The sequence below is a fragment of the Corvus brachyrhynchos genome, unplaced genomic scaffold, assembly GCF_000691975.1.
Source record: "Corvus brachyrhynchos isolate BGI_N302 unplaced genomic scaffold, ASM69197v1 scaffold5, whole genome shotgun sequence".
Taxonomy (NCBI): Eukaryota; Metazoa; Chordata; class Aves; order Passeriformes; family Corvidae; genus Corvus; species Corvus brachyrhynchos.
Genome location: NW_008238321.1, coordinates 4833655 through 4855631, shown reverse-complemented (window position 1 = coordinate 4855631; position 21977 = coordinate 4833655). Strand labels below are relative to the sequence as shown.

The following is a 21977-nucleotide window of genomic DNA, read 5'->3' as shown; positions in this document are numbered from 1 at the left end:
CTGGAATGGTGGAGAGGCCTTCAGAAAGGCATTACTCACCCTAAAGTAAATGGCTGAAGCAACTGTTTTTGATTACTGTGTGGTAATCAAAAGTATTTCCATGTACTTCCTCACCTTCAGGAGGTATAATTGGGAGCCTGGGGGTTTAGCCGTGGCAGGAAGCTGAGCCTCTCCATTGGCATGTGAATTCCCCAGCAGGCTTTGCATTGCTTCTGCTCATGGGACTCTTTGGATGATGCGTGGATTGTTTGTTAACTCTCTCAGTGGCTGCATGTGTGGTTCATGATGAGGAGCATGCAGGTCCAGACCAACGAGTATGTGGAATCTCAGCAAGTTTTCAAATGTGATACATATTTCCTAAAATATTGTAACATATTCAAGATTATCTTATAGCAAATTCTGGCAATTAAGACCTTTTTTTTTGTCACAGGACTCCTAAATCGCACAAAATCCTAGAAACTACTTTCAGGTGACATTTCTACTACTATTTTTAGTCAATATAGCATATGTAACATGTTTAATATTTTGGCACTTTGATGGCTAAATATAGTAGATCTCTGAACACAGTGCTTGGGCTTCCACAAAGAAACACTGTTCTAGAGACTGTGCTGCTGACATGGTTATGTTGCCCCTTTGTCACGTGACTGTGCTTTTCACTTGAGCAAACTTGCACTTGTAGATTATCACTGTTCTTTCATAGAAACAGAAGCCCTGTATCTGGTACCTGTGTGTGATACCAGGGATGTACGTGTTGGCCAAAGCTGCCCCATGCTTCGATGATTGATTATTTAAGAACACAGAACTCTAGTACAGACTTCATGGGTTTGATACTTAGAGAGCAGACAAAATATATGAGGACCTCCTCTTGCACTGTTGTGTTCTAGATCTGTAAGTCTTGAGTAATTTGTCACAATGTACAAATGTGATTTGGGGGGATTTTTTAGTTGCACTGAATGTACCAAGAGAGAACAGTTTATGTTACAAATAAATATCCACATGCACTAGAGTATTGGAGCATAATGTTGTGATGTTCAGATTCTGGAATCTTTCTGTCGGGTACAAGTGATTTGTTTTAAATTCTGATCACCTTTATTTCTTCTTCTAGAAGTCGAAGTGAGCCAGTGAGTGGAACATCAAAAGCAGTATGTAAAAACACAATCTCACACTTTTTTTCCTACACACTGCACTTAATTCTAAACAATGCAGCCTTTTATTAACTTGCCAAACGTTAACTTAATATATTTTACAGTAAAACCTAGTGTATGTTGTAAATACATTGTATTTGATTCAGCATAGTAAAAACTGGGTAATGCCATCATTTGCAGAGTTCTAATGTGAATATTGGTATTTGTGCCTAGTAATGCATTGTATTTCATATTGAATATGCCAGAATCTCTCCTGTATGACTCTGTGTTGTACAGATAATGTATGATCGTTTCCAGATCCTGTAGGCTCGAGGTTTGCACACTGAACATGGTACCATGTTCTACATCTGTCTGTCTATAGCTAGTGATATGTATGTTTGTATAGGTTGTTGTGTGCTTTTTGTTTCTTGCAATAAAAACTGTTTGGAGTGTATTTTTTGCCATTTTCACATTGTATCACTTAGCTTTTGTTTTTAAATACCTTTTTTTTGCCTAATGGTTTTTGAAAATGTTATCAAAAACCACTGAGAAATCATTATTGTGAAACTTGGTGCTGTTCCGTACTTTTGACTTGGGGGTTCAAACAAATACCAAGCCCAGCATATCCCAGATGTTTTCAGGACAGTTCTGTGCAGCTAAATGATTCCTTCTTGTGTCCTTAAATATTTGGGTATTTGTTCCTAAAACTGTATAATTGAAGTGATATTGTTTGGGCCCCCCTGAGTACAGAAATGTCTTTAATAGCCTGACGTGAATTTCAATATCGCTGCTACACAGAGTGGTATTCTAAAGTCCTGCATTTGATCTCCCCTCTTTATCTGGTGAAGCAGTTTAGTTCAACAGTCTGCAAATGACAATATGAAACACAAATTTTGGCACCAAGTTAGAGCCTGGGGCATTCGTGGAGTGAAATCCCTGTCACTTTTCTTAACATCTGCCTGCAGCACGTTTTTGGATCTGGGTGACTCCAGGATTGGCTGCTGCTGTAATTCCCAAAGGTTAAGCCTTTCTTTAGTATACCACCACTTGGAATTCACATTTGGAAAAGGGGCAGCATTTTCCTTCAGGTTTGCAAACACTGTTGTTCCGCTGCTAACATATAATCCCACACAGAAATCCGTGCCTGGTGATGGGCTAGATCTTGGTGTGCCACTTGGGTCAGTACTGTGTGCAACTATGCTTTTCCAATAGTCCTTAGAGTATCAAAGTACTATTTGGTGGGGTTTATTTTTCATCTTTATTTTAAGTATAACTGCTTCTCCTTCACTAGACTGGTGTGAGGCATTACACTAACCCTGGATCATTGGTTCTGATCACTTGATCAGCTATTAGGGTAATTTAATCTAGAAATTCCTGAACTCTGGGGCTGTGTTCTGGGAAGAATACAGCCTCTGGTTCCCATGGAAACAATTAACCTCAAATTGATAACTTGCTCTGTGTAGGTCTAAAACCACTAAATGTAACATCCATAATTCTATTGCTGATTGATTGAAATTCCTTTTGGAGATTAATGCCTCTCATTGTGAGTTGGAGTTAGCTGAACTGGCCCAGTGACCCTAGCAGTTAATGTAATGCATTTATGTAAACCACGTTTATAGTATTTGATCTAATTCAGATGGGTTTTTATTTCTTGAAAACAGTTCTTTTTCTTTTTGTTTACTAGCATGTGTATAAACACAAACCACATGTTCATAAATAAAGTTAACATTCTTTTAGCCTCGTGTGTTCCCTGGCATGTCTGTATTACATTGCTCAGTAGCATCTTACCATAAGCTAATGTAGATGTGTCAAAAAAGGAAAAATCCCAGAGTGGGAGGGAAGACTTAGGGTGAGTAAGAACTAACAGCAGGGAAGGAAAAGCAAAGCAGAGCCATTCCCTGGTGTGCTCTGACTGTCCCTGGTCTGGGAGGGTGGAAGCCTTGCATCCCTCTGTACAGGCCCTCTCTCACTGGAAAAGCCCTGCAGCCTCAGCAGCTTCTGGGGCTGGAGACACAAATAGTTTGTTCTTAAAGCTAACTCAGGTCTTGGTGTGGGGGGATTGTTTGCCTTTTTTTTTTTTTTTTTTTTTAATACAAGAAGCATGTGTATAAACACAAACCACATGTTCATAAATAAAGTTAACATTCTTTTAGCCTCGTGTGTTCCCTGGCATGTCTGTATTACATTGCTCAGTAGCATCTTACCATAAGCTAATGTAGATGTGTCAAAAAAGGAAAAATCCCAGAGTGGGAGGGAAGACTTAGGGTGAGTAAGAACTAACAGCAGGGAAGGAAAAGCAAAGCAGAGCCATTCCCTGGTGTGCTCTGACTGTCCCTGGTCTGGGAGGGTGGAAGCCTTGCATCCCTCTGTACAGGCCCTCTCTCACTGGAAAAGCCCTGCAGCCTCAGCAGCTTCTGGGGCTGGAGACACAAATAGTTTGTTCTTAAAGCTAACTCAGGTCTTGGTGTGGGGGGATTGTTCTTTTTTTTTTTTTTTTTTTTTAGTAATACACATATTTTTGCATGTATTTCAGAACAGAAGCTGGGTCTTGATGTAGTTGGAGTAAATCTCATCAATTATTGATGGAGAGTAAAGCTGCAAAGTTAAAGTCATTAAGATTTCTTTTTTTAAAGGATACACAAAAGTGTCTTCTTTTTAGTATTTCTTCATTGTCATACTCTTCTGCCAGCTGTCATTCCACCCTTGGCACAGCCAAAGCCAGGGCATGGGGCCTTTCTGCTTTAGGGTCAGTGTCTCAGTACCTTCCAGGCTCCTCGGAGGCTGCGGAAGGGCCGAGCTGTCCTTGTTGGTTTAGCACCATCAGGTGCAACTGGGAGCTTCCCTGGCTGAACTCGTAGTGTAGCCAGGCTGTGGGGTTTGGGGAAAGCCCTGTAATTTCAGTGTAGCACTCCAGCAGTGAGATCAGCTTTTTCCTCTTCTTTTCTGTCCCCTTGCCCACTTGGCTTCATGTTAGTTTCTGTTCAGTCTGCTGCATGACATGAGAGTTAAAACATTGGCTGTTGAGTTTAGGGTTTGGGGGTTACTTTCTCTGGGTTGTTTTTTGGGGGAGTTTTACAATAATTTTGCACTGTTGTCTTAGGTTTGCCTACAAGTTCATGGAGATCTTGTTTCTACTTGACTGTTTTGAGGGACTGCCGGGAAATACTTCAATACAAAATTTAAAAGGAAAAAAAAAATAGGCAAAACTATAGGATCATTGAAAAATGGCCATAGGCAAATGCACTGAAGAGTACATTAATTATCTGTTTGCTGCTTTTGATAACTGTTCAATATCACCTCTTTTAAGAAATTAGACTATTGCCTGCAGGTTGTATAATAGCAGCTTCCTAAAAAAATAGAGGAAAGAATTAATAGTTTATTAACTGTTGTGTTTTAGTTCCTGGTCAGTACTAGACCATTTAGCGCTAGAGGTTTCCTAATTTCTTGTTTGTTTCTGAAAAAACCCACAAAATTATAGCTGTGCCTGCCCTGACAGAACACTGGCCTGCTTTTTCACATGTAAAAGAGTGGCATATGGAGCATGAAGCTTCAAAATGCTTGTGCAGACCTCCTTTTGAACAGAACTAGGTACAAAGCATTCTGGAAAGAAGGAGAGGTGAATCTTGTGGTAAGACTTGCAGAGGAATGAAGGTCTTTTTGTCTAGATCTCTGTGTTCCTCTCCAAAGACATATTTTCAAGAGCTCTGTAGTCAGTAATACAGGAATGCTCTGTGTGCTTTCATGAAAACACAGAAGAGAAACAACTTCCTGGTGTGAGGAATCATCTTTTGCATGGAGATACTTTTTCCAGAGTCTGCTAAAACTGTTCTCTCGAATTCTCCACTACATTAGGTAGTAAAGAAAAACACCTTTTTTAAGGAAAGGTTTTAATCTCTTTGCTGACCTGTTTCATGACTTCTTGGAGAGCTGTTCAGTTCAAATTGTGAATTTTTATTCTACATTTTTGAGCAATTTAGAGGTAATAAGCAGTGATTCAGGTGTCTTTCTGGTATTGTTGTGCTAGCTCAAGTCCTGCTCATGGCGGGATATAATTCAATGTACTGCAGAAGCAACTAGATCGAGTTAACCTCTTTACTTGTGGTAAAACTGCTCTTCAGCACTAGTTCTCTGGCTTTTAGCCTGAGGACTTCATTCCTGAGAGCTGTTCCATAGACAGCTGGGAGGAGAAGAACGGAGACAAAAGTTCCAGGCTTGTGCTCTGAATGCATGTTTTTATCATCAAGAGTATGCTTTGTACTTTCCTTTGTTCATTTAGCACTGGGCTGCTGTTAAAGATCAGGTTTGGTCTAATTGCAAGGAATAATCTAAATTCTCACACTTTCCAAACTGATTTGGTGGTAGGGCCTGTGGTCTTATACAAGAAATCTGTTTTCATAATTTTTATAGTCTACTTCGTCATTATAAACACCTTTATGTAAATGATTTAAGCAGTTGTTTTTTTTCCAGACAAAGTGGCAGATTGTGGCTGCTGTTCTCGATTGGCTTTTATTTGGGTACTGACAGGAGGGGCAGGGTGTGTGTTTCAGGGCTGCTGAGCCTGGCCTTCATTCTGACAGGCAAATGTGGGTTCACAAAATCATCACTGTGTGCATTTAGAAATGATGAGACATTCACTGATTCATTTACAAACTACACTAATATTAAGTTACCTGGAGTGATACTTCTTCCTCAATTAAACTTAAATAGTTTTTAAAGTCCTTTTTAACTGAAAAATGACGGCTTCCTTACCCTTTTGAAAAAGTAGATCTCCAGTGGGGTTGGTTATTTTAATTTTTTCTCATAAGTATGTAGATACTCTTAAGCCATCATGGATTTGGACTTTGTTTTGAATAAATACAAATTACACTGGGTTGGGATTGCATCTGGTTGACACTCAGGGGGATATTGTGCAGACATTCAGACTATAGTAGTGGTTAACTATTGCTGTGTTCTGACTGTAGAACTTGAATATGTGTTTAATTTTTTGTGAACAGATTGATGACTCTTCTGCATCTATTTCTCTGGCCCAGCTTACTAAGGTATATATATATTCTTGTCAAATACTTTAAAAAGTGTTTGCTTCCTATTTTTAAATTGATACTGTGATCTATAGGTGGATAACTGTTGTAATTGGAAAACCCCCTTTAATTTTTATTAATTTAAAGTATTTATTTCAACTTTAAAATGTGTGTATATTTTGATACTATCCTGTAAAGAGTAGTTCCCAGTTTGGGAAGATAGAAGGGGAGTACCTTATCAGCCTCAGCATAATGTTGCAGTATTACTCATCCTCAAGACACAAAGAAGAAGCTCTTCAGAAGCTGTTTTACCGTTTTTCATACGTTTCATTAATTTTGCGTTGGAAACTAACCCAGTTTGTACAGAAGAATTTAATTGGCTGTAAGTTACGGACATTCCAGGGGGGTGTGACCAGCCACAAGAGAAGCGGTTCTGTACCATGGACAATTGCATGGCTATTTTGAATCCCTAGTCATAGTTACAGACCCATTCTCTGAATGCTGCACAATTCCATAAATTGTGGGATCTATACAGTGGACAACCCGATCTAATTTGTTTGAACGCAGACTGTGTAAATTGCGTAAATGTACCTCATTGTTTATAGGAATATACCAATGTGTATGTGTGGCATCTGAGCAGCTGTGACCTTCTGAAACTGTTGTAATGCCATGTTTTGCTCGGGAACTGCTTGCATTTTTGCTCACCAATGTGTAATTTGTCTGGGAAAGCACTAGTGACTGCACTGTGTGGACAGGCAAGTGCTCAATCACCAGTCCCTAAAGCTACAGGCAGTAGAGAAGGCAGGGCCTGAGGCAGAGCAGCTAGTTCTTTGTCCTCAAAATAAAGGCTGGAGTTTGTTCATTTCTAATAAAAAGAAATCTCTTCCCACTGGTAACTTTTTCCCTCTTCATAACAGAAATTAAACTGTGTACATTTGGCCAAAAAAACCCCAAAAACATTGTATATATAAATATCTCTAGTTTGGAAGGTAGCCACCAAAAGATTTGGTCCCCATTAGTGCTGTCCCTAAATGTGTCCTCGGGTCTGTAACCTCATGTGAAGTTTTACTCTAAAATGTGCAAAGCTGTCCGAGGGGTGGGGCTACACATTTAAGCTTTTGAGGAAATTTAAGTATTTCAGAAAAATGCAGGAAGATGACACCAAGCGGCTCAGCACTGTTACTCCCTCTAACCGCTCAGTGCAGCCCAGCTCAGCACGGAGGCAATGTGTTAACAGTTCTCTGGTGATTATTACTATGTATGAAATGCCATATTTGAATTTTGGTCTATTCCTACTAATGTTTTGTGGCTTTTGGATGTGTTTTGTAAACCGTTTGGGTTCAAACAAATTAGTCAAGTATTATCTGTAAAGCTTTCTGTAACTGTTAATGGAAATGATTTCATAGCTGGCGATCCGGATTCTGTTACTGTGGAGAAACACTGTGTATATGAAACAACCATTTAATAAAATGTTGAAACTAGTTGGTTGCTTTTGTGAATGAATGCATACAAAACCAAACCATGAGTGCTTGAGCTGAGTGATAGGTGCTTGAAGGCCCAAGTCATTTACAGTCACTCCCTTAGACCCTGCTTGTATCTGGACTAGTGTGTAATAAAAACATTTGAACAAATGTAACTTAAAAATCGTCTGGCTTCAGTAATTTGAAGATCTAGTTGTGCAGAAGGTTTATATTACATTTTGTGTGTTAAAAGGACATAGTCAACTGGAAAAAAACTGCAGGTTTTGTTCACTGTGGTTAAATCACTTCACAGGAAGAAGTTAGGAGGGGGGAACATGCAGTTTGGACTGCCTGCAGCTCCTGATGATCAAATTTCTGCTGAAAAGAATCTTTTGCCTTGCTGAGGGATTAAGCCTTTCGTCCTTTTAATACTTGTGTGTCTGAAGCTGAGTTTCAGCAAGCAAACCTAACTGCCCCACCTCTGCAGTTCTGTGTCCTTTTAATACTGCAAAATGTAAATAATGCTGCTTGTATCCATCTTAATTCCTTTTCCAGTGGAGAGCTTCTCCTGCATATAGTCTGGAGCTTAAAAATCCTGGATCCAGTGTAAAAATACTGGATATTGTGGTTTATCTACACATAGTTTCAGTCCTCTGAAGGAAATTGGATTGGTTACACAAGTCTTGCTGTAAGGTACAAACAGAGCCTAAGGTTTGAGTGCCCAAGAGTGCTCTTTTCTAGTAGGTTCTCAGGCACATAAACATCATGTCATGGCATAAGGACTCCCCAGACCATCTTCAGTACAAATCTGTTTGGTATAAGCAGCTGCTCTCATGCAAGCTCAGCTAGTGTAGTGCTGCTCTTTACAGGATTGGATGAGTGGTGTTGTCTTGGGCTGTGTGGGCTTAAATGTGTTTCTAATGTGTGTGTCAAATAATTACCTGTTGCACAGACTGCCAATCTGGCTGAAGCCAATGCTTCCGAGGAGGATAAAATAAAAGCTATGATGACACAGTCTGGCCATGAATATGATCCAGTCAAGTAAGTGTTGCTAATGTGAAACTTGTTCTTTGAAATTGATGTGAAAATTGTCCAGATGGTTTGTTTTAAACAAGAGAGACACATTAATCTCTTTTCCTTTTTTTCCCCAAAAACTCGTAGTTACATGAAGAAACCTGTGGGGCCACCTCCACCCTCGTACACCTGTTTTCGCTGTGGCAAACCTGGGCACTACATAAAGAACTGTCCAACTAATGGGGTAAGATTTGGGGGACTTGGAGGGGTGCTCAGTTTTTAATTTTTACCTGGATAGTTACATAACAAACATGTGAATACTCACAGTAAGAACTGTATCTTTTGGTGTGAAATACAGAGGTCACATGGCAGTGTTGCAAAAACCTTTGGATTCAAGAAAAAACTGGAATTATAAATGTAAAATTTTATTTTTGCTAGGTCAGAGGAACTAAATACTCCCGTAGATCTTTCTATGTGAAGCATTGTGTATAGCTTGATATATCTCAAAATAAGTTTCTCCAAGTCCTGAATCCAGCTCCCTCTGAGCTGCTCTTTGGAGGAGGAGCAGGTTTGGGGGATTTCACCCTTAAGGAACCTGTAGTTAAGCCAAAGAATGTCAGTGAGTTCAAAAGATTGCTCCAGCCTCTGGAACACCCTGGCTGTATTTGTTTAGGGAAAAGAGTATTTTAGTCCAACATGCTAGGTAAGAGGAGGGGGTTAAAAGCTTTTGTGCTTAAAATAGTCACTGAAATCTCATTTTCAGTGTGGGCCTTGAGATATGTGTGTGTTTCTTAACAGGACAAAAATTTCGAGTCTGTTCCCAGAATTAAAAAAAGCACAGGAATTCCAAGAAGTTTTATGATGGAGGTGAAGGACCCCAACACAAAGGGTGCCATGCTGACCAACACTGGGAAATACGCAATTCCAACCATAGATGCGTAAGTATGGGATTGGTTGGACTGATCCAAAAATGGAATGAGAGAAAGCAGGCAGAAATGTGCGAGTGGCGGTGCAGCCACATCGGCCAACATCTGGAATTGTGGGGAGGAAGCGTTGGCACCGTATCTCAACTTTAAAATCCATGCTGCTGCCTGACATTAAAATAAGGGATCATGCTGCTCACACCCCTGGGAGCTGGTTAAATGTGAGGTGTGCTGAGACTATTTCTGCAGAACATTTCAGCAGGGTTTGTAATTGGGATTGTTCTCTCTGGGAGCTCATTTTGCTTCTAGTTTGTCTTTCAAAGGTTTCATGTAAAGTGTAATAAAGCAGCTGTTGGACTGTGATTCCCTCCCTCAGATGTGAAGCAGGCTCAAGTTTTCCTGTTGCTATAAACTAGGAAAACACTTGTGTGTGCTGAGCACAGTGGCTGTTCTAAAATACACTTGGTAACCCTTCTGATTTTCTCTCCTGGATGTCTTTTTTTGGAAGCTGTAACACAGACTTCTTTCAGTTAGAAAATGTAATTACTGAGAGACCAGCTTTATCCTGATCCTCCAATTTACATTTAGCCTCTGGCAAAGGAGAGCTGGGATTCATTTCACCTGATACGAGCTGTCATACATTTTTCTAGTCTGAACTGATTTCTTAGTTGATCGATGAACAGGATAGTTCTGCAGGAGAATTCCTTCCTCCCTCGTCTTGTGTTAGGGCTATAGAAAAGTAGTTCAAATTGAACGGCTGTGTTTAGGAAGGCTGATGGAGAGGGAGAAGAATTCCACATATTATCTATCTTTGATAAAATTCGAAGCTTGGAAGAGTTTTCCCTTTAACTTTTTTCTTTTGCTTTCCCCACCCTACTTCCAGGGAAGCTTATGCTATAGGAAAGAAGGAGAAGCCTCCCTTTCTACCCGAGGAGCCGTCCTCCTCCTCAGAAGAAGATGATCCTATTCCAGATGAGCTGTTGTGTCTCATTTGTAAGGATATAATGACGGATGCGGTTGTTATTCCCTGCTGTGGAAACAGTTACTGTGATGAATGTAAGTGTTACTGCCAGGTTTGTTAGTTCCAAACATATTTGATCTTCTGAGAGCAGAAATAGATAAGGAAATTGCTGTGTTAGTTCTATTGAATACTCCAGCGTGTCCTGAACAGGGAAAGACTCTTTGTAGATGGTGGAAAAAAGGCAGAAAGCTTTTTTCACTCCTTAAGTATTTAGTTAAATCCTCTTTACCTGCAGAAGGAAGAGGATGAGGCGAGTGCATATTAGTGCAGGTGGTTGCAGTATTAGATATTGAATGCATTTATTTTGTCCACAGCCCTTTCCCTCACACAGAATTCTGTCTGCAACTTTGGGCACTTACTGCGGTCTACAAAGAACCGAGATTGAGGCATTTCATCCACATTCTTCCCTAGAGCTGGTTAAAACCTTCAGAACTCAAACCTCCTCATGGTTTTTTGAAATGTGTTTTATTCATTAACATGGAATGACTTCTTGCTGTACTAGAGTGGAAAAAAGACCAGCTGAGATGTCACATGCCAGTCTGCTCTGCATCTTTGCGTATTACCACAGTGAAATATTGACCCTCTGCTGTGTGCTAGAAACTTTTGTAGTATTTCAGAATGGTTTGGGTTGGAAGGAACCTTAAACCTCGTCTCATTCCAACCTCCCTGCCATGGTCAGGGAGGCCTTCCACTAGACCAGGTTGCTCCAAGCTCCGTTCAACCTGGCCTTGAACACTTCCAGGGATGCCACAGCTTCTCTGGGCAACCTGTTCCTGTGCCAATTTTTTGCACTACAGAGCATTTACAGCTTCATGCTTTCCATTCAAGACCATATTCCCCCTTTAATCATATGTTTGTTTTTGTAATTAATGAGAACCAAAAAAGTTTGCTCAGTTTGGCTAAAAACTACTTTGATATTCTAATTATTCCCAGGTATTAGAACAGCACTGCTGGAGTCTGAGGAACACACATGCCCTACCTGCCATCAGACAGATGTTTCTCCCGATGCTTTAATCGCCAACAAGTTTCTACGCCAGGTAATGTGACTTTAGCCTGAACTCTTTGTTAGAAAAATCTATTTGTAAAGAGCTGAAAGGGACAAAAATATTAGTTTAGATCTCCTTAAGCAAGGCTGAACTAAACAAGGCTAAGTTTACTTTTCAAATACATTATCTGTTTTTACAGAAGCCTCTGGCTCATTAGAGACCATGTGGCAAGTTCAGGACACACTTCTGTTTAATGGGATGTCCTCACTTTCAAATTGGGTGTTAACAGCAAAGTACTTTTAATCCCGAGACTCTGAGGTACCAGTCATTGATACCAGAGTTTGACAGGGTGTGTTCATAGCTGTGTTGGTTGGGTTTAGAATTAATAGCACTTACAGGAACACAGTGATTTACCTCTAAGGTTGCTTTTGTTCATATTTCTACTGAAGTTTATTATCACCTTTTCAAGCATGTTTCCCTATCTCTAGGCTGTCAACAACTTCAAAAATGAAACTGGCTACACAAAAAGGCTCCGTAAGATTCAGCAGCAGCAGCAGCAACAGCAGCAGCAGCAGCTGCCCCCTCCACCACCACCGCCACCGCCCCCCCTGATGCGGCAAACGATAACGCGCAACCTGCAGCCACTGATGCGGCCGGCCATGGCCAGGCAGCAGGACCCACTCATGATCCCACTGGCCTCCCTGGCTTCCCGCTCCGCCCTCTCATCCTTGGGCCCTGGGCCGTCCATGGCAGGTGGGCTGCCAGTGAATCCGTCTTCTGTGGTTGTCTCTGATCTCCCTCCAGCAGTGTCCCTTTCTCTCCGTGGGGAAAAGCCAGATGGACCTTTTCGGTAAGGAAATGTGGAGATCAACAGGAATATAAAAGAAATCAAAATGCTTAGGTTAGATTTTTCTTGAGCTTCCCATCTAGTACCTTACGTATCATTAGTGACAGCTGCAGGTCGTTGTGGAAGTTGTGATTTTGTTTTTACTTGGAATGAGGACACTTCGGTAAGTAGAACCTGTACCTCATGCAAGAATTTTCTTGGCAGTATTTCTGTTTGGTTCTGTTACCAGTCATTCAGCGAAGGTTTGCCCTGAAGGAGGGACTGTTTCTGATTTGAAGTGGCCAGTCATTCCTAGAGTAGCCATTGAGTTCCATCAGACCTCAGTGTCTCATTAATTTCTCTTTAGTACTGAAGAAATAATATTTCCATGCAAAAATCTGTACCAGTGTTAAGGGTTATATCCTTTAATCCTGCTGCCTTGGATGCATGGAGCCACTGTGTCCAGAGGGCTGCCAAGCTCAGCTGTGCCATCAGTACAAGGATCACAATTCAGAGGAGCCTCTAAGGCAGTCTCTGAACCAGCACAGAAACATTTTCTAATGGAATTTCAGTTCTTGTATCTTCCAAATATTTTTCCAGAGAGCTTGCTCTCTGTGTGGCAATATCCAAACAGACTCCTCAGCAGTGCTTCTTCTGGAGCCTGCCAACTTCACAGGTGTAAATCTGGTGATTATTTTAAAATATTTTTTTCATTAAGTGAAATCAGCCTTTCCTTGGACTTTATATTTCAAAATATGTATTATATTTCACTTCAAAGCAGAGTTTCAATAATAAAAAATGTGTTGTTTTTGTAGCGATGCTGATGCTGTTTTGCCTCCTGCTCTGATGACTGCTGCTGAGCTTTCCAAATCTTCCCCTTTATCAATCAGCAGTTTGTTGGAAGAGAAGGTAAATTTTATTTCAACTCATACAATGGTTCTTATGTTCTAGTAGAGCTTGTTTTGTGACTGTTGCATTTATTCCCAAGGGCTATCAGGTTCCTGTACTGAGACAACCAGCGATACCAAGTCTTCTGGGCCCTCAAGGACAATCAATACCCACAACTGGTAAGAAACTACAATTTTAGAATTTCTTCTAAAAAATTGTCTTCAGATAAACTTACTGGGATTTTTTTTTTTCCTGTCCCTGCTGCAACAGGTCATCCAATGAGAGCTGGTGCACTTCGCCGGCCAGGCTGGGAACTGTAAGTATTCAACAGAAATTCAATGTATTACTAGTTGTAACTGGTTAAATTAGTCTGTAACACATCACTTAGACTACAGCTGATTTATAATGAAATAATAGTTGTGGAGAATACAAGTGGTAATTAATTTTCAAATGGCTTAATTTAAATTAGCTTTAACAAAGGGGACCTGTGCTTACAGTGAGATTATTGAAAAATAAAACTCCAGTACATAATTGAAAAGAAGATTCTGAATAATGAACACTTTTTGAGGAAACCAAAATTACATGTAAAAATCAAATGTAATTAAAAGATCGGATGGAAAAGCACCCTTTTGATTACTGACTGAATAGGGCTGAAGAAATTGATTTCCCAGTAGAAATCAGCCTCCAACATTCTTTCTTTAACAACTTAGTTGATACTGATTGAGAAAATTATTGAAAAATTAGAGGCTGTTATTTTTATGATAGTTTTATATTTCTGCAGTTTAGTCATCTCAAAATGCCAACCTGCTTTTTCTCATTGGAGAGAGGAGCCTGTTTATCTGTTATTGCAGTGTCAAATCAGTCCTCATTTGTTAGAGATTTGTTACAGCCAGGTTGTAAGGGTCACTGTTTTTATAAAGTCAGAAAGATAAATCAAAACAAAATCCAGGATCCATCCCCCAGATTATCTAAAATCTCAAATCCACTAAACAAGAAAAAAAGCAGTTCAGAGACAAGAACAGGCCAAATACACAGGAGCTCAGGAAGCAAATGTGGGAGAGCTTAGGAGAGGTCTGAGAGGTGAGTTAATTCCTGTGCAGTGCTTGGAAGCTCGGGACTGTGGAGATCAAAGTGTACCCAGGAGGGGCAGAGGAGCAGTGGGTGCTTGGCTCGTGGGAGATGGGGGTCTCATGGCAGCGTCGCCCACAGTCCCAAAGCTGAGTGTAAGGAGAGAATGCTGAGGGAGCTGCTGGGGCGAGGATGTGCAAGGCAAGTACGAGGCGTCCAGGACTGAGTGTAGTCTCAAGTGACCAGAAAGCCGGAGACCAGTGAGAACCAGGAGTGCTCCCACCGTGCTGCTGCTTCGCTTTCCTCTGTACGCTCAGGGCAGGCTGTGACAAACAGTGACACGTGTTTTTGGGTTTCTTTAAAGTTCAAATCGAGGACGCCCGCACAGTGACCGTGCCCAAAGGACTCAGGCCCCATCACTGCCAGCATCAGCACCAGTCTTTGTGCCTGTGCCTCCACCTCCCTTGTATCCTCCACCACCCCATGCACTTCCTCTTCCTCCGGGGGTACCACCACCACAGTTTCCTCCTCAGTTTCCACCTGGGCAGCCTCCATCCGCTGGGTACACTGTCCCCCCTCCCGGATATCCCCCAGCTCCTGCAAACATGTCATCAGCTTGGGTCCCAACAGCAGTGCCAGCGGCTCATTCAAACACCATCCCAACGACACAAGCACCTCCTCTCTCTAGGGAGGAGTTTTACAGAGAGCAACGGAGGCTTAAAGAGGAGTAAGTATTTGGCTCGCTAACGTTGCCTTGTTTTCATGTCTGTATCGGGGGAGCGTATTGGACTGCGGTTACGCTAAAGTGCGTCTGACCTAAGCAAAAGGGACATAGTGTTTCTTCCAGTATACTTTTTCATTGCAGATGGTAAATATGCAAAGCTAAACCAAGACAAATGTAATTCTAAAACTTTTCCTAAAACCTGTAGGAACTGTTTTTGCTTAAATAGGATGTTCACCTTTTGCATTGCATGCAGTAAACATTTTCTCATATTGGCCATGTTTTGTTTCTTGATGTCTTTTGTAATAAAGGTCAAACTATAATTGTAATAAAGGTCAAACTTATTTTAACAGGGAAAAGAAAAAGTCCAAACTTGATGAGTTTACAAATGATTTTGCTAAGGAATTGATGGAATATAAAAAGATTCAAAAGGAGCGTAGGCGTTCGTTTTCCAGGTAACTGCTTTACATGTCCGTAATGGAGAAGCAGATTGTCTAGAGGAATCAGGAGGAGTTCCACTCCACCTCCCTGTCGTTAGATGGATTGGATGATTGAGGGATGAGCAGTGGCAGGAGTGTCATATGCAGGTTATTGACTCCAGTGTGGCAGAGATTGCAGGTGACTGAATTAGCATTGGGCAGCAGGCACTAAGGAGTGTTAAGGGTCTGTTTTGCTAAGGTGTATCTGCAGTGGTGTCTTTCACTGCATGACAGCCCTGAGGAGGCCAGGAACAGAATAGCTGTAAGGGCTGGATTTTCAGTGTCTCGCTATTCTGATTGTAACCAAGCACTCCAAGCAGTTTGGAGGAGATAGGTGAGAGAAATTGTCCTTATTTCTGATTTTTTCCATCTCATGTGGATACATGAGATGTTTGAACCTGGACTGCAGACTGGGGGCTTTCACTTGTTTGTTGACATTGTTAAACTTTTCTTGGGAATTAAAAGCTCAGACTTACTTGTAAGGAAATCTGAAATTGGTGAGGGACTTGGAGAGGAGGAATGATGCTAATGAACTTATGAATCATGTGAAATGATTCATTAAAAAGTAGTAGAAGAAAAACATGAGGGTAGCTGCTGTTTTCTGTCCCCAGAAATCCCTTGGGCAGGAGTAGTTGTTAGCATTGCTGTCAGGAGATTTCCCAGTCATGGCACTGGGGCATGTGACTAGAGACTGAGGTTAGAAGCTTTTAGATGGGATTTTTCCTGGAATGCCATCACTTGCCTTGGCTAGAGCTGGAGGGATGTGCAGGATGTTGGGACACCTGCCTGGCAGTGTGGATTCCACAGGCCTGTCTGTAAGTCCTTTGCAGTATTAGGATTGTGCATACTATCCAAATTCCCAGAAAAGGGTGAAGATAACTAGACCGAGCTGGCGTTTTAACATTGGGCTTTGCTGTCTTCAGGCCAAGTGGTGTTTTCTCAATGTCTGATTCTGCACTGTAGCCACTCAGATTTGCTCTTTTTGCATCTTACTGCAACAAAAATGATTTGCACTGCATGTGGTTGCCAAGTAGTGACAAATGTGCGTGTTCCCGTACCAGTAGAGGCCAGTGTAACCACCTGAAATCTGTCTGTAGCTCTGGTAGCTCATGTGATAGAGTGAGTGGAAGTGGACTGACCCTTCTGTGTGTTCTGACACTAACAAAGCAGCAGCTGTTCTGTCTTGTGAGCAGAAACTTTTACGTGTTATCAAGTTCTTCAATTTGCAGTAGCTTTATGTCAGCAGCTGAAAGAAGCTTTGACATAAGCATGTGGAGAGGAAAGAAAAAGTAAATGTGGGAGGAAAAGATTTGAGGAGAATGACTGTTAGGAATTAACTTCATTTATTTTTTTTGTGTTGTGTTTTTTTAAGGTCCAAGTCACCCTATAGTGCTTCATCTTACTCTAGAAGCTCATACACCTACTCCAAGTCACGCTCAGGTTCGTCGCGCTCCCGCTCCTACTCGCGCTCCTTTAGCCGCTCCCATTCCCGCTCCTACTCGCGGTCGCCGCCGTATCAGAGACGAGGCAAAGGGAAGAGTCGGAACTACCGCTCCCGGTCACGGTCCCACGGTTATCACCGCTCCCGCTCCCGCTCGCCCCCGTACAGGCGCTACCACTCCCGCTCCAGGTCTCCGGTGTTCAGAGGCCAGTCCCCCACCAAACGGACTGTCCCGCAGGGCGAGGCTGAGCGCGAGTACTTCAACCGCTACAGAGAGGTCCCCCCGTATGACATGAAGGCTTACTATGGCCGCTCGGTGGACTTCAGAGACCCCTTTGAGAAGGAGAGATACAGAGAGTGGGAGAGGAACTACAGAGAGTGGTACGAGAAGTTTTACAAGGGCTATGCTGTGGGCACTCAGCCCCGGCCTCCGGTGAACAGAGAGAACTTCTCTCCAGAAAGGTTTGGCCCACCTGGGACCAGACGAGAGAATTCACCGTATGCTCGGGGACGGAGGGAGGAGTATCCCGCTGGGCAGAGCCACAGGAATCGTAATATAGCTGGAAACTATCCTGAAAAGCCTGGGAGAGAGAGCCATGGCATCAAAGATCCTACAAAATCAAAAGAGAAGGAGGTGGAAAATCCACTGGGAGATGGCAAAGGCAATAAACATAAAAAACACCGGAAGAGAAGAAAAGGGGATGAGAATGAAGGATTTCCCAATGTTGAGCTGTTAGAAGGGGCAAGAAAACCAAGAGAGCCAGTTCCAACAGAAGATGCTAAAGCAGACTCTCTATTCATGCTGCCAAGCAGGGATGATGCCACCCCTGTAAGGGATGAGCCCATGGAAGCAGATTCCATTGCTTTTAAACCAGTGTCTGAAAAGGAGAAAAAGGAGAAGGATAAGCCAAAAGCGAAGATTGAGAAGACAAAGCGGAAAGTTGAAGTGGCGGCTGCTCCGAAGAAAGACAATGTAGCAAAACCAGCTAAAGCTTCCCAGGAAAAGGTAGACCCCGATCGCGAAAAATCTCCTCGAACGGAACCTCCTGTGAAAAAAGTCAAGGAAGAGCTGCCAAAGACAGACAGTGTTAAAACCTCTTCCTCTCAGAAGGATGAGAAGGCTGTTGGTACCCCACGGAAGGCTCATCCCAAAGTGGCAAAGGATCACCCAGAAACCAGACCAGCCAAGGAGGAGAAGGCAAAGAAAGAGCATCCTAAAGAAGCCAAGGTAGAGAAGCCCTCCAGCAAGGAGGATAAGTCAAAAAAACCTGCTGAGAAAAGCAAACTTTCTGATGCCAAACCTGAGAAAAGGAAAAGAAAAGCAGAGGAAAAGGTTGATAAAGAACATGAAGCGGCTTCCACAAAGGCCTCTAAACCCGAAACTGCAGAATTGAAAACATCGCCCAAGGGGAAGGCTGAGCCCGAGGGGGAAAAAGGAGAGTGGACACCAGAAAAGGATAAAGCTGCTTTTCTTAACAACCCGTCCAAAAAGATTAAACTTAACCGAGAAACTGGAAAAAAGATTGTGAGCGGAGAAAATGTGCCACCTGGAAAAGAAGCTGTGGAGAAACCTGAGCCCAGCAGCAGCAAAGTTAAAGCGGAAAAGGCAAAGGGAAAAGCAAGAAGGAAAGTGACGGCAGCTGATGGCGCTAGCTCGACTCTTGTGGATTACACCAGGTACCTCAGCAGTTCTTTTCCTTTTCTTTCTTTCCTCCTCTGTGCCTCCAGTTCTTTATGGTGCCTAATGAAAGGAACAGCTGAATTTGTGCTAAATGAGGGAATAATCCATAATCTTCCTTGTGAAACTGTACTTGGGTCAAACTCTGATGTTGTTAAGGAAAACAAGCAGTTTGTACTACACAGGAAACTGGTAGGGTTAGTTCATTGGTGATGCAAACTCAAAACATTTAAGACATTTGTTGGAGACTTAAGATAGTGTCTTGGTAGTCTAAAAAGCTTTTAAAATGTCCATTTTTCCAAGGAAGAACACTGGGACATGGGGATAAAACTTTGGCTGTCTGTACCTCTCCATAATTGCTTGCTTTCATGTTGAAAGAAGAATGGATATCTAATTTATCTGCCATTGGGAGAAATAGGACATGGAGGAATTACCAGATCAGACAGTCCCTAATCTGATAATCTTGTGTCTTTGTTAATTAAATATATAGTAGCAAGATACTAAATTAATTGATGGCTCATAATCTCAGCCTGTGGATTCAGCCCTTCTCTTGTCTGTTCCCGTAATTGAACATCCTTAGGAAAAATGCTGAGAATTTAGAATTGAAACACAAGCCAGTTTATAAAATGTTCTCAAAGCTGGCTGTGTGTGCATCCCGTTACTAATGTCTGTGTTTTTCCTCCCAGCACAAGTTCCACTGGGGGAAGCCCTGTAAGGAAGCCTGAGGAGAAGCCAGACACCAAACGAACTGTCATTAAGACCCTGGAGGAGTATAACAATGACATAACAGCCCCTGCTGAGGATGTCATTATCATGATCCAGGTCCCTCAATCCAAGTGGGATAAAGATGACTTTGAGTCTGAAGAGGAAGACATCAAATCCACCACCCAGGTGCCCCCAAGTGTAGGAAAACCTGCCAGTGTTATCAAACCTGTGAGTGCAAAGGCACCAAACCCTCTCAAACACACTGAAAAGGAGACAGAGCCTCTGGAGAAAACACAGAAAGCTGCAAAAGAGGTGAGTTACGAAAGCACCCAACATGATGCCAAGAGTTCAAAAAGTTCCGTGTCAAGTGAAAAAGGCAAAACCAAAGACCGGGATCATTCTTTGTCAGACAAGGACAGTTCTGAGAAGAGGAAGAGCAGTGTTCAGCCAGAAAAAGAGCACTCAGAACGTGCAGCTGAGCAAGGAAATGGAAAAACTATATCTCAATCTTCCAAAGATGGCAGATCTTCAGAGAAACACGATAGTGGCCGTGGCTCCACTGCGAAGGACTTCACTCCCAACCGAGACAAGAAGTCTGACCATGATGGCAGCAGGGAGCATTCGAGTTCCAAGCGCAGGGATGAGAAGAGTGAATCAGCACGGAGGAAAGACTCCCCATCCCGGATCAGAGACTCCACAGCAGTGCAGAAGAGCAAACCGAGAGAGGAGCGTGTGGAGCCGCCCAAAAAGGGCCCCGTGGAGGCCAAGCGGAGCAGCTATAGCCCCCCGCGGGAGCGCAAGCCCACGGAGCACAAGGCTGTGCATGACTCCAAGCGCCCCGCCGAGGAACACAAACCTCCGGATAAAAACCCGGGGAAAGAGAAGGACAAAGAGAAAGAGAAGCATGTACCAGAAGTCAAGAGCAATAAGGAGAAAGAGCCAGGTGGGAATAAACCACCTGTGAAACAGGACTCGCCAGAAGTTAAAGTGGAAAAGGAGAACGTGGCGGGTCAGAGCGATAAAGGTGCGGCGAAGCCAAAGCCGCCGGTGAGCAGCGCCGCACGCCTCTCGTCTGACCTCACCCGCGAGACCGACGAGGCCGCCTTTGTGCCAGACTACAACGAGAGCGACAGCGAGAGCAATGTGTCTGCAAAGGAAGAGGAGGCCGCAGGGAAAACGCCCAAGGAAGCGAAGGAAAAGGCTGTGGATAAGGTGAAAGAGGAGGCAGCAGTCCCGGCTCCCACCGAGCAGACGGAGGTGGGCAGGAGCCAGAGCCAGAGCAGCCCCAGCGTCAGCCGCAGCCGCAGCCACAGCCCCTCCGAGAGCCAGACACGGAGCCACAGCAGCAGTGCCAGCTCAGGGGAGAGTCAGGACAGCAAGAAAAAGAAGAAAAAGAAAGAGAAGAAGAAGCACAAGAAGCACAAGAAACACAAGAAGCATAAGAAACATGTGGGAAATGAAACAGAATTGGAAAAGAGCCAAAAACACAAACACAAGAAGAAAAAATCGAAGAAGAGCAAAGATAAAGAGAAAGATGACCAAAAAGTGAAATCTGTCACAACATAAACCGACAGATAATGAAAAAATGACTTAATTACTAAGTCATCTGTAAGAATTTTGTTAAAATGTAAACGACTTCAAGCGTTGTAAATAATGACATGAAAGACCCTGTGCTGCACTTAAAATATTGCTGCTTGATTATTTGATTTTTACATCAGAGCTTTATAAAAGTGAACATTTTGTACAGAATTGTGAGTTGTGACCATGTAACATGAAAGGTTTTGCTGGGGCATCTTCTTTTTAACCACCATTAATTAGTTTGGGTGGAGTTTACTGTACTGTGAAGATTTTCACATTTGGGTTTTTTTTAATTGCCTGGCAGAAGCAGCTGGTACCAGTTACCAAACACCGGCGGATGAAATGCAGAATACATTACATCCCTGTTATGTCACTTTTTGATTACAATAAAAAAGTTTTCAGTAAATGACCAAATGTGAGATTTCCAGTGGGAGTTGCACGTAAGCAGGGAGCATCCCGACCCTTCCCATTCCTGGCAGTGTCCAAGGCCAGGTTGGATGGGGCTTGGAGCAGCCTGGTCTAGTGGAAGGTGTCCCTGCTCAAGGCAGAGGGGTGGTATTGGGTGGGCTTTCAAGTTCTTCCAGCCCAAACTGTTCCAGGATTCTAACAGTAGTGCCAGAGAAAAAGCTTGCTGGGAACTATTGTGTGGGAAAAATAACTTTAAAAGGGGTTTAATTTTTAAAGAACTGGCAGGACCTGCCCTGGTGGAGGGTGAGGTGCTGGCGGTGGTGTGCTGCTCCATGTGCCAAGGAGCTAGGAGTCTGTAGGGTAGAATGTGGGATGTGGCCCCAAAGCTGCAGCCCCTCTTAGAACTGGCACTGACTGCTTAAAGTTACACGCGAAGCTATCACGTGGCTGCTTTGTTCCGGTTTGTTTGGAAAGTTATTGTCCCTTGGGCTTGGAACTGTGTGGTCGTTAAGGTCCCTTCCAGCTGAAACCAGTCGGGAATTTGCCTGCACACGTTTCCCCACAGGGGTTATACTCCCTGTAATTTGCGTTTTCTCTTCCAATGCTGCTCACCGGGTGTTGATGTGTTAAAGAGAACTT

At 42.7% G+C, this 21977-nt stretch overlaps 1 protein-coding gene across 4 annotated transcripts in view; it reads left to right on the top strand.

The window, feature by feature from the left end:
- The window catches only part of RBBP6 (RB binding protein 6, ubiquitin ligase), a 28892-nt gene extending 7553 nt beyond the window's left edge, over positions 1–21339 (top strand). The window contains exons 3-18 of one of the 4 annotated variants that reach the window (XM_017733987.1): positions 431–469; positions 1106–1142; positions 6119–6163; positions 8555–8643; positions 8764–8860; positions 9415–9554; positions 10423–10595; positions 11494–11597; positions 12035–12396; positions 13188–13281; positions 13361–13439; positions 13531–13576; positions 14693–15055; positions 15403–15504; positions 16901–18646; positions 19334–21339. In XM_017733987.1, coding sequence (XP_017589476.1) covers positions 431–469; positions 1106–1142; positions 6119–6163; positions 8555–8643; positions 8764–8860; positions 9415–9554; positions 10423–10595; positions 11494–11597; positions 12035–12396; positions 13188–13281; positions 13361–13439; positions 13531–13576; positions 14693–15055; positions 15403–15504; positions 16901–18646; positions 19334–20918 — 5101 coding nt within the window. In that variant the 3' untranslated portion in view covers positions 20919–21339. The remainder of the gene's footprint in view (positions 1–430; positions 470–1105; positions 1143–6118; positions 6164–8554; positions 8644–8763; positions 8861–9414; positions 9555–10422; positions 10596–11493; positions 11598–12034; positions 12397–13187; positions 13282–13360; positions 13440–13530; positions 13577–14692; positions 15056–15402; positions 15505–16900; positions 18647–19333) is intronic. The other 3 variants (XM_008633403.1, XM_017733988.1, XM_017733989.1) reach the window with 3 other exon arrangements.
- The last annotated feature ends 638 nt before the right edge of the window (positions 21340–21977 follow it).